A 12545-nucleotide genomic window follows, 5' to 3' on the forward strand; every position below is an offset into this window, starting at 1 on the left:
GTTCAAAGCCCACGGTGAAGTCGGCTCCAAAGAAAAGTGACATCGCCGAGGCTAGATCAAGCACGTGGAGTAACGAGTAGGATTCGGTATTTTCACATGCACAAGTGATTTATTTTTTTATAAAAACGCTTTATCTGCCTTCCCATCCCAATGAAAACTAGTTAGAAAATTCGAACATATGTTATGGACTGTTATTTATGGAACTTGTTGACAACCTCACAGATTACTGTGAAGTTTGAGAAGGGCGCTCCACCGCTTTCGCTCGTTCATAGACATGTGCACAGCAGCTTGGGTTAATAGAACTCCCTCATTTTCATAAACTTCACTTGTTATTGTTCCACGCATATTGACCAATCGCAAAGTAGCGGTCTGGTCCTTCGAAGGACCAGATGAGGTCGTGGGTATGCACGAACATAAATACACAAAAATGTGAATAATTTAACTAGAATTAATCGAAATTCCTTATTGTACAACTCACAAAACGAATGATTGACAGCAATGATAGATGCATAGATACATATTTGTGAATGTCATTTTTTGTTTACATTATTTTACGTCAGGCTTATATATGGTTGATGACTTGGTTTATCTCACTCTGTAATCGTAGCTAGTTTTAAACTGTTGAGGCTCGGGAGTCGCTCTACCGCAACAGCGGGGATACTCTGTCTGCTTCAGCCGAAATATGGTTCGCATGATGGGGCTGCTTTCAGTGAGTGTTTGGCCCCTGCGGAACGGGGTGCAGGCTTGGGGCAGAGGCTGCGCCACCATCCATACAGCTTTTCGCTACAGTAACGTTAGCGCATTATCGAAGGTAGGGTGTCATTTCTTGAAATAATTCCGTCTGCCGTCAACTTGCAAAAGAACCATGTAATGATATCACACAACATTGATGCCAGATTTACAATATATTTACAAATGCATGATTAAGCCTTGTTTGCCTTTACTTGATGAACTTTGTCATAAAGAGTTTCTTGCATAAAGATCCCTTCCTTGCTTATGAAACTTTTTTTCCCCTCATTCATTTCATAACATATCGAGTTGCTGCGTTCTGGGGATGCGTTCTGGGGAAGGGGCGTCTCAGCTGCAGCACATTATGGGTCATGGCTAGAAGCGATGTCTCCAGTTTTGATCAAATTAACGTCAGATTTTACTTTTCGTAGCAGGTTAGATTAATTTACTCAGCAGGTTAGGAGAATTATCGTATCATTTTAGGATAATTGGGTTAAGGTTAGGACAATTTGTTAGGGTTAGATAAAATGCACAAAAAAATCGACATTTGACGTAAATTTGACGAATTGCATCCCGTCGCAACGGTATCGGAGCTTTTCGTATTATTATACCCTTGACCCAAATTGCGTGAAACATTCTAGGGCCTTTTGCCAAATCGATGCTTTTATAGCCTAACATCAGTTCAGTGAGTTAATCTGTTTATTAAGGACTTTAATATTATTTACTGTAATAATAATCAGTTATTATGATGTGTGGATGTGTTGTATATTCAGTGAATAGTAAAAGGGATAAAAAATGATGCACATCCAAAAATGTTTTGTGGAGGGGCTGACTAACAGAGAGTAAACTATAAAAAGAAAGTCAGCTGCTATACCCATTTAAATGTTTGGGAGCATAATTAGAATATTCAGTGAATAACATCTGAATTGTCTTCAACTGTGTATTGTTGAATATCAGTAGCCTAATGCAGATATTTTAACTCTTTCAAATATGAGATTCAAGGTAGGCTGTGTTAATCCAATCCTGCTCTCTCCTCAGTGTTCCGCATTAAAACGAATCAATCCCATGGGATTAAATCAATGCACTTTCACATTGGCTCGATTGCTCAGTTCCAAACCCCCACGAGGTAAATCCCTCTAACACCAGGAATATGTTGATGTTATCATCTATGCATGTAATGACCATGGCAATTACAGATGACTGTGCAATTCATTGTCGCTGTTGTTTGATGGTGTCCTACATCTTCAATCCCTATGCTAATTCCATGTTTTAATTGCTTCAGGATTTGAGAAGTTCTTCCCAAAGAGTGAGGACACTCCTGGAGTGAACAAATCATCTGAAGAGACCGGTGGTATGACTGATAGCCTATATCCTGTCTCTCTGCTGGCCCACTGTTAACACTGGGATGTCAATGATGGACAGCCAGTTGTCTGTGATTTAATTTCCTGTGTCATTTTGCTTGTTTAGATGAGAAGACCAAAGAGACAGAATCTCAGGGCGGAGGAGAAGGGGGACCAAATGGAGGTGGCGAGAGAGAGAGGAGGAGAGGCGGAAGGAAGGATGAATCAGACTGGTGGACTCGCTTCCAGGTCTGTTTCAAAGCCTCAGCTTTCTACAGAGCAGACATGTAAACAAACAAGGTGTGCCTGTTTTCTCCACAACAACAGCACTCTGTCATCACTCATGTTTGATTTTCCACCCCTTAAGCTACCTGATCTGAACCAGAGACGCTATATAAACACGTCAGTCAATAATGCCTTGTTTGGCAGCCTGTTATGTAATAGATGGGAGGAAAGTAAAAAAAGTAGAGTTCTATTTATAAAGGGCTGCTGTGTAAGAGGATAAAGGATCACCTTTTATCATACTACTAATGGGGGGGGGGGGTGTTGGCATGAGAGGGAGGCAGACGGTGGCCAGAGCCCCACTCTGCCTGCTTCCACTCAGAAACTGTGTCTGTTTGCTTGTGCGTGTGTTGATGAGACGGACTTCTGTATACATCATTTCCACCCTGTTTCCCCTCATTGTTTTCTCTGAATGTGACAGAATGATTTCCCCTGGGATGAGAAGACCATGCGCAATGTCGCGATCGGATTCGCCGGCATGGCCTCCACGTTCCTGTATTTCTACTTCCGAGAGACTGGGAAGGAAGTCTCCTGGAAGGACTTTGTAAATAACTACCTGGCCAGAAGACTGGTGAGAGACGGGGGATATACTAGATTACAGTTCTTCACTAGTTACTATGTAATAACGTTTTATAAGACCCATAAGTAAAGTATTATTGCATGTGTTTTCATGCCTGGAGCTGTTATGTCATTGTTTGTGTGTGGAACAGTGAGTCTGAGGTCTTCATTCTTTGATGTGTCTGATGTGTTCTCTGTTCAGGTGGACCGTCTGGAGGTAGTCAACAAACAGTATGTCAGAGTCATCCCAGTGCATGGAGTCAATACGTCAGAGGTGGTGTGTACCAAATAATCACAGGGGAGACATTTGGGAGTCTTGTTTTTTGTTTTTTTACACTATCCATAGGTCCCCTTTTTTTGGATTTCAAGACATGTATAGAGTTTACAAGTTAGTAAGATAAGCATTTGGATTTAATGTATTATTTAGTCTTATGTGGTTACGTTTCATAATGTTTTGCTTAGAGTTTAACCAGTGAGGAATGCCAACAGTTATAAGTGTGTTCACATCCCCCTGTCTCTGTGTGTCACAGAGCTACCTGTGGTTCAACATCGGCAGCGTGGAGACGTTTGAACACAACCTGGAGCTGGCCCAGCAGGAGATGGGCCTGGACTCTACACACAGAGTACCTGTGATCTACGCAAGCGAGAGCGACGGGTGAGACATCATGAGGTTTAGGCCATGGGATGGATGGATGAAGAGCTGTGGGAACAGGAAGACTTTATTTGAATGTTGTTCAGATTAGGAGCTGTGGGGTTGGAACTCATTTGAAGGTCCTCTCTATCAAGCGCTCACTGACCCTGGAGATGTTGATAGATTGATTGGCCCCTTAATGCTAATCTCTCTTTTATTTATATATAGTACTTTCCTGATGAGCATTCTTCCAACCCTGTTGCTGGTTGGCCTCCTGCTCTTCACCATGCGCCAGGGACCAATGGCAGGAGGCCGTGGCGGAGGGCGGGGCAACCCCTTCATAATGGGCGAATCCAAGGCCAAAATCATGAAGGACAACATTGACGTGAGATTTAAGGATGTGGCTGGCTGCGAAGAGGCCAAGCTGGAGATCCTAGAGTTTGTCAACTTCCTGAAGAACCCCCGGCAGTACCAGGACCTGGGGGCCAAGATCCCCAAGGTAACTCTTTCCTTAGATACCCTACCAGCATCTGAAACACTACTCAGATTACCCTGTTGTACAGGATGATGCTCACCAAGATAAAAAATAGCAGTGTGTTGGATTTCATGGCCATGTCAGGAAAACACTGCAGTTGAATTTGTCTATGCAGTGTGATGAGCTGAGATGATAGTTAATTGGCTGTTTGTTTACATAGACATTTCCTTTGCATCTCAGTCACCACTGCACTCTAACCTCCAAGTACTCACAAGAGTGCCCACTTATACCAGCTATGACCATGTGCTTCCCAGGGTGCAGTGTTGTCGGGTCCCCCCGGCACAGGGAAGACCCTGTTAGCCAAGGCCACAGCCGGAGAGGCCAATGTCCCCTTCATCACCGTCAACGGATCTGAGTTCCAGGAGATGTTTGTTGGCGTGGGCCCAGCCAGGGTGAGTACTACCCGAGGGGAGAGGGGAGGAAGAGGGACAGTTGGATTACAGGGTGGATTTCTGTTAGCTTTTCCTCTCTTTGTCTAAATATTTGCTTTGAGGTCACGCACTTGTTTCACTCCTCTATGGGAATAAATACATGACTCTGAATCACTGTATTGGCATGAGTTTAATACAATAAGCATGATAAACTTTGCTAAAAGTGTTGATTTGTTGTGCTGTGGACCTACCCAGTAATGTAACCCATGCCTTTCCTTTTTCCAGGTGAGGGATATGTTTGCCATGGCCCGTAAGAACGCTCCCTGCATCCTGTTCATCGATGAGATCGATGCTGTGGGCAGGAAGCGAGGCAGAGGGAACTTTGGGGGACAGAGTGAGCAGGAGAACACACTGAACCAGCTTCTAGTGGAGATGGATGGTAGGTCTGGTTTGGTGGTCTTACACTGGTTAATTGAAGGTTAAATGAAGCAAAAAAATAGGGAAATGATTCCCAAAGACACGCAATGAATGTGCCATGTTTAATTAACCATAGTCATCTGTGTCCTGTTCATTATGTGACCCTTCCATACAATCTCAACTGTTTTTTTCCCCATCACTTCTCTGTTGGGTCTGTAGGGTTCAACACCAGCACTAACGTGGTCGTCTTGGCTGGAACCAACCGACCAGACATCCTGGACCCAGCACTGATGAGACCTGGGCGCTTCGACAGACAGATTTACATAGGTACAGTCAGTCCACTCCATAAATACAATCTGTGTGGCCTGGAACTGTTTATTTCTGTCATAGCTGTACATTATATCAATGATCTAAATACTGTAGTAGGTACAGATAGTCTAACTTTAGCAGGGCCTAATCTGTCTCTACCTGTCGCCACAGATCAACACAGCCATTGTTAGACTATCAGACAATTCATTGGCCCCTCTTTCAGAGTCCAACTCTATCAGTACCTCACATATACAGTGCATTCTAGATATACGTCACAGTATGTGGAGTTGGGTAGATGCTGCTATCTAGCCGCTATAGGGTATACACAATGATGTTTATTTCTACAGTAAAAGCTACTTTAACAGTGCTTTATCAGTGTGTTCAGTACTGTGACTCAAAGAGCGTAGTTTACCTGGATTAAACGTGGTTTACGTGTATTAATGTGGCATTAGCATTGCTTTCTTTGCTCTGGTGTTGTTCTGGCGCTGCTCTCTGACAACTCTTCCTCTCTGGTCAACAGCCCACAAACAGAATGAGCTTTTCTGCCCTGTCATTGGATTAGCATCTTCAGTGCAGTCTATTGAGGGATTACCCAGCCCTAGCCGGCCGGCATATCTCATGACATTAGCACGTCATGCCTGTCCAGTGCCGTCCCGCCTCTCCTGACCCCCATTACCATAGCAACGAGCTAGCCTGGCCCTGCGAGTTTAGGGAAATGAGTTGAACCTGAACAGGAAAAACCCTGCGCTATAAATTCTAACTAGAGCCCAGAGTTTTTCGCGGTTGGGTCATGTGGTCAGTGAAAAACTCCTGATCTATCTATGTGAGACCACTGTCTAGTCTCCATATTCTAGTCCCATACAGCCCTGGCTGAAATTAATGTGGTTAAGGCTTTTTTTGTCACCTTTCCCTGGGTAGTGAAACCACTTCCTACAGCCCTTGCCGACATGATTAGAATTTGACTGAACCCCATCTCAGCAATGCAGTAAAAGCTTGCCTGTGGTTTTTGTACTCGCAAATAGTCCTTGTAATCAAGCCATTTTAGAAGTGAGAACTTTAAGTGCACAGACATTTTTGGTCACATTCTTGGCAAAAGTACAGGTGCAAAAGCACTGACTGCAAAATGTTTTTGCCATTATCAGTGATGTCATAACTTGCCTAATTGCTTTATCTGTGTCGATAGCGGTCTGATTTGAGTTGTGCCCAACATTGCAGTAACATGTTATGTCATGTGGTTGTACTCTTTGTGAGTGAGGTGAGATGGCTGATCTAGGTTATTTCTGACAGCTGGGATCCATTTTCCCCAAAGTCCAGTCCAGCTGTACAATGGTAGGCAGCTCTGGCCTGGCCTCACTGGCCTGCATTCTTCTGTCTGTCATGGAAACTAACTGCAGCCCGAGTGAGAGCTTCTATAAACCGAAAGGTTATGTAACCGGGGACAGTAACCATTAGGGATAGGAGGCAAGCTGCTCCACTGGGCCTTCTGACTAGGGTGTCAATGTTTTCCCTCTCCTGCCTGGGCCAGTGATCCGTCCCCATAAATATGTTCCACTTCCTCCCTGTCAAACCTGATCCCCCTTCTTTTTCCCTTTCTATCCCTGCACTAATTCAAATTCTCTCTCTCCCCTTCTCCTCTCAGGTCCACCAGACATAAAGGGCAGAGCGTCCATCTTTAAGGTCCATCTGAGGCCTCTGAAGCTGGACTCCAGTATAGACTCTGAAGCTTTGACCAGGAAACTAGCTGCCCTCACACCTGGCTTCACTGGTGAGTGCAGGGCCAGGTGTGTTTGTCTGTGTGCACATTGACAGCTAGCTGTGTAAGGGATAGTTTGGATTTTGGAAATGAAGCCCTTTATCTCCTTCCGTAGAGTCAGATGAACTCATGGATACCATTTATGTCTCTGTGTCCAGTAGGAAGGAAGTTAGCATTGGCCTGCAAAGCCACCTCTAACTAGCATTAGCGAGACTTCGTCTTTGCGCTAGCTTTACCCAAATACTTCCAGTCTTTGCGATAATCTAGTTAGAATTTGCTCGTGAGGAAAGTAGATAAAGGGATTTGCCAAAGTCCCAAACTATCCCTTTAAAAGTAATGATGAAATGAACACAGTACATGGTTCTTTCAACATACAGGAGCTGATATTGCCAACGTGTGTAATGAGGCGGCCCTGATAGCAGCACGCTACCTTAACGAGTCTATCAACGTCAAGCACTTTGAGCAGGCCATCGAGAGGGTCATCGGAGGTAAGCTACTGTCACTGACTGGGGGATGGTGGGGAGAGTGGATGTCAGGGCTCAAACAGGGAGTTCATCTTTGGAATGTAACTGTCAGACTGGCTGGTGTTGACATGACCTTTCTGCCCTGTCTGTCGGGGCCAGTGAGGCCACTCTTTCACTCCTGAACAAGTAACCAAGCCCCCTCCCCTAACACACACAAGTGCAGCCTTGAGACATGAAACTCACACACACTTTGTGGTTGTAAACATGCCCTCCTTTCCCCCAGGTCTGGAGAAGAAGACCCAGGTACTACAGCCATTAGAGAAGACCACTGTAGCATACCACGAGGCTGGCCATGCTGTGGTGGGCTGGTACCTGGAACACGCTGACCCTCTGCTCAAGGTGTGTGGCCATCTCCTCCCCTCCTCAATAGCATTCTCTCCTCTTCTAATACCTTTTTATCCCCACCCACTGTCTCTTCTCTGTCCCTGTTCTACCTACCTATCCCTCAATTTCACCCTGAGCAGAACGTAGGATCTTACCTGTTGGTTTCCTCTCCTGTCCCAGGTGTCAATCATCCCCCGGGGGAAGGGTTTGGGGTATGCTCAGTACCTTCCTAAGGAGCAGTACCTGTTCACGCGGGAGCAGCTGTTTGACAGGATGTGTATGATGCTGGGAGGACGTGTGGCAGAGCAGGTCTTTTTTGGGAAGATCACCACAGGGGCACAGGATGACCTCAGGAAGGTCACGCAGTCTGCCTACGCACAGGTAAACACACACACACACACACACACACACAAACACTAATTAACCTCGCTCTCTCTCTCCCCCTCGATCCCTCTCAGGTGGTTCAGTTTGGGATGAGTGAGGTGGTGGGCCAGGTGTCTTTTGAGCTCCCCAGGCAGGGAGAGATGGTGATGGAGAAGCCTTACAGCGAGCCCACGGCCCAGCTCATAGACCAGGAGGTCCGTTCACTCATAGACGCTGCCTTCCAACGTACACACCAGCTCATCACTGAGAAGAGAGATGTGGTGGAGAAGGTGAGGGAAAGAGAGGGGTCTGTAGGAGAGAGATGGTGGCAGAGGAGTGAGATATCGAGAGAGGAGGCCCAAATCTCTTAACCCTAAGAGGGGGAGAAATAGGATGCCAATCACATCGATAATGTATCAGAAAGGTATATACAGTTGAAGTCAGAAGTTAACATGCCCCTAGGTTGGAGTCATTTGTCATAAGCTTCGTCTTCAGAAGAGGTGAAATCAATATCGGACCAATACGCAGCGTGGTAAGTGTCCATACTTATACTTTTATTTACTAAACGTGAACACTAAAGAAAACGAACAACAGTCCTGTAAGGCTACCAGCTATATAAAGAAACAACCACCCACCGACACAAGAGAAAATAAACCCATATAAATATGGCCTCCAATTAGAAGCAACGACAACCAGCTGCTTCTAATTGGAGGTCGTTCCCAAAACTAACATAGAAATACGAACATAGAAATACAAAACATAGAACAATACCCAAAAACCCCGACAACACAAAACAAACACACCCCTGCCACGTCCTGACCTAACTACAATAACAACTGGTCAGGACGTGACATCATTAAACTTGTTTTTCAACCACTCCACAAATTTCTTATTAACAAACTATAGTTTTGGCAAGTCAGTTAGGACATCTACTTTGTGCATGACACAACTAATTTTTTCAACAATTGTTTACAGACAGATTATTTCACTTATAATTCACTGTATCACAATTCCAGTGGGTCAGAAGTTTACATACACTAAGTTGACTGACTCGGCGGTTCCTTCCTCTCGGAGGCTTCTCTTAAAGGTGTATGGACCCCTCGGCGGTTCCTTCCTCTCGGAGGCTTCTCTTAAAGGCGTATGGACCCCTCTGAGTCTCCTCTCCCTCTGAGGACAGAAACACAGTTGAAGAGCAGCAACTTTTATTTTTTTATTATAAAATAATTGTTCCGCTTTTTATTTTTTTTTTTTTTTTTTTTTGTGATCGATCTGCTCGTAGCCATGGTCTTATCCTTTTCATGATCGCAAGCTGGATTTCATGCCACCAATTCACAAATGTCTTGTTTATATTCGTATTTTGGATGGACTATAAACTGCTTGTAGTCATGTTTTGGAGAATGTGTGTTTGTCCCGTGTGTGAAACAATGGGGGGGTTCTACTCATTCAGGATTTGTCCCAAATGGCACCCTATTCCTCTTATAGTGCACTACACTAAACAAACTAGTGCACTATAGGGTGCCATTTGGGACATGTATTAAATCTACCATAGGTTGAGGGACTTGAACAGGTCTCATAATATGCAAAATGATATGTGTATTTTTTTAGGTTTTTTTTGTCTGCTGTTAAGTACATTTTGCAAAATATACAGTCCAAGTGATCAATTGTCATTTTTAAACCTGTACAATGTGTTGAAGGAATATTGGAAAATGGGGGTGCTCTACCGCTGGTGCCATTATGATTGAATTGCTGTGTCTCTCTGGAACAAAGGCTATCGGAAGTAAACAGAAATGCCTATGAAAGAAAAGTTTCAGGTCTATTTTTCAACATCGCTTGAAAGGATTCAACTTACCTTTCACAAGTCTGTTTGGTTTCCAATTTGTAAGTCGCTCTGGATAAGAGCGTCTGCTAAATGACTTAAATGTAAATGTAAATGACTGTGCCTTTAAACAGCTTGGAAAATTCCATAAAATGATGTCATGGCTTTAGAAGCTTCTGATAGGCTAATTGACATCATTTGAGTCAATTGGAGGTGTACCTGTGGATGTTTTTTCAAGGCCTACCTTCAAACTCAGTGCCTCTTTGCTTGACATCATGGGAAAATCAAAAGAAATCATCCAAGACCTCAGAAAAAAAGAATTGTCTGGTTCATCCTTGGGAGCAATTTCCAAATGCCTGAAGGTACCACATTCATCTGTACAAACAATAGTACACAAGTATAAACACCATGGGACCACGCAGCCGTCATACCGCTCAGGAAGGAGACGCGTTCTGTCTCCTAGAGATGAACGTACTTCGGTGCGAAAAGTACAAATCAATCCCAGAACAACAGCAAAGGACCTTGTGAAGATGCTGCCGGAAACAGGTACAAAAGTATCTATATCCACAGTAAAATGAGTCCTATATCGACATAACCTGAAAGGCCGCTCAGCAAGGAAGAAGCCACTGCTCCAAAACCGCCATAAGAAAGCCAGACTATCGTTTGCAACTGCACATGGGGACAAAGATCGTACTTTTTGGAGAAATGTCCTCTTGTCTGATGAAACAAAAATAGAACTGTTTGGCCGTAATGACATTGTTATGTTTGGAGGAAAAAGGGGGAGGCTTGCAAGCCGAAGAACATCATCCCAACCGTGAAGCACGGGGGTGGCAGCATCATGCCCTGGGGGTGCTTTGCTGCAGGAGAGACTGGTGCATTTCACAAAATAGATGGCATCAAGAGGAAGGAAAATGATGTGGATATATTGAAGCAACATCTCAAGACATCAGTCAGGAAGTTAAATCTTGGTCGCAAATGGATCTTCCAAATGGACAATGACCCCAAGCATACTTCCAAAGTTGCGTCAAAATGGCTTAAGGACAACAAAGTCAAGGTATTGGAGTGGCCATCACAAAGCCCTGACCTCAATCCTATAGAAAATTTGTGGGCAGAACTGAAAAAGCGTGTGCGAGCAAGGAGACCTACAAACCTGACTAAGTTACACCAGCTCTGTCAGGAGGAATGGGCCAAAATTCACCCAACTTATTGTGGGAAGCTTGTGGAAGGCTTCCCAAAACGTTTGACCCAAGTTAAACAATTTAAAGGCAATGCTACCAAATACTACACATTCGTAAAATAAAGTGGTGATCCTAACTGACATAAGACAGGTAATTTTTACCAGGATTAAATTTCAGGAATTGTGGAAAAACAGAGTTTAATTGTACTTGGCAAAGGTGTATGTAAACCTCCGACTTCAACTGTAGAACATGGTTGAAAAGTGGTCTAACCTCCATCTGCTCCCATGTGTCTCTCCTCCAGGTGGGGAGGCGTCTCCTGGAGAAGGAGGTCCTGGACAAGGCTGATATTCGGAAGCTGCTGGGTCCTCGCCCCTACGAGGAGAAGTCTACGTATGAGGAGTTTGTGGAGGGGACGGGGGCCATGGAGGAGGACACCTCCCTTCCAGAGGGCCTCAAGAACTGGAACAGGGACAGGGGGATGGAAGAGCCTCCCTAGGAGCAGCAACGCAAACAGGCTCTTTACCTGTAGACTGACACCACGTCTGACCTGGCCCCCACCCAACCAGGCCACTGGAGGGACATGGGGCACTGCCCCCCCAGAACCTCTAGTGTCTGCTCCAACAGCCTAGATTGTGCAAATTCTCATGTAGACTTATTTTATTCATATGGGAATGCAAAAAGGTGTTCCTGTATTTTGGTTTTGCAGGGCATGAGATTCATTAATCTGTGAAGGATATCCACTCCACCATGCCATTCCTTTCTTTCCCTGGAGATTCCCTGCTGTACTATGTTCCTCCTTTATCCTGACCATAGTGCATTTCAGGGCCTGTGTGGTCATTCTAAGGCCCTAGAGACCATGGACGTCACGTTGAAAATATATTGTTTTTATAAACTCAGCAAAAAAAGAAACGTCCCTTTTTCAGGACTCTGTGTTTCAAAGATAATTCGTAAAAATCCAAAACTTCACAGATTTTCATTGTAAAGGGTTTAAACACTGTTTCCCATGCTTGTTCAATGAACCACAAACAATGAATGAACATGCGCCTGTGGAATGGTTGTTAACACTCTAACAGCTTACAGACGGTAGGCAATTAAGGTCACAGTTATGAAAACTTAAGAGGCCTTTCTACTGACTCTGAAAAACACCAAAGGAAAGATGCCCAGGGTCCCTGCTCATCTGTGTGAACGTGCCTTAGGCATGCTGCAAGGAGGCATGAGGACTGCAGATGTGGCCAGGGCAATAAATTGCAATGTCCGTACTGTGAGACGCCTAAGACGGCGCTACAGGGAGACAGGACGGACAGCTGATTGTCCTCGCAGTGGCAGACCACGTGTAACAACACCTGCACAGGATCGGTACATCCGAACATCACACCTGCGGGACAGGTACAGGATGGCAGCAACAACTGCCCGAG

The 12545-nt window shown here is 44.7% G+C and overlaps 1 protein-coding gene across 1 annotated transcript; it reads left to right on the forward strand.

Moving 5' to 3' along the window:
• Positions 1-606: 606 nt before the first annotated feature.
• LOC106562288 (AFG3-like protein 1) lies at positions 607-12161 on the forward strand. The gene is made up of 17 exons (XM_045689182.1): positions 607-811; positions 1768-1855; positions 2012-2080; positions 2197-2318; positions 2773-2922; positions 3112-3186; positions 3440-3564; positions 3769-4039; positions 4330-4467; positions 4732-4885; positions 5083-5190; positions 6812-6937; positions 7303-7413; positions 7673-7788; positions 7954-8154; positions 8232-8426; positions 11432-12161. Exons 1-17 carry the CDS (start codon positions 683-685, stop codon positions 11624-11626), a joined length of 2373 nt encoding a protein of 790 aa, XP_045545138.1. The 5' UTR covers positions 607-682; the 3' UTR covers positions 11627-12161.
• Positions 12162-12545: the final 384 nt, after the last annotated feature.

The sequence above is a fragment of the Salmo salar genome, chromosome ssa11 (genome assembly GCF_905237065.1).
Source record: "Salmo salar chromosome ssa11, Ssal_v3.1, whole genome shotgun sequence".
NCBI lineage: Eukaryota > Metazoa > Chordata > Actinopteri > Salmoniformes > Salmonidae > Salmo > Salmo salar.

Bases quoted from the DNA above. Each gene is read 5' to 3' on its own strand.
- LOC106562288 (XM_045689182.1), top strand. From the start codon at position 683: ATGGTTCGCATGATGGGGCTGCTTTCAGTGAGTGTTTGGCCCCTGCGG. The intron at 2,081-2,196 runs GTATGACTGATA...TTGCTTGTTTAG, and splicing joins ATCATCTGAAGAGACCGGTG to ATGAGAAGACCAAAGAGACA. The intron at 4,468-4,731 runs GTGAGTACTACC...TCCTTTTTCCAG, and splicing joins TTGGCGTGGGCCCAGCCAGG to GTGAGGGATATGTTTGCCAT.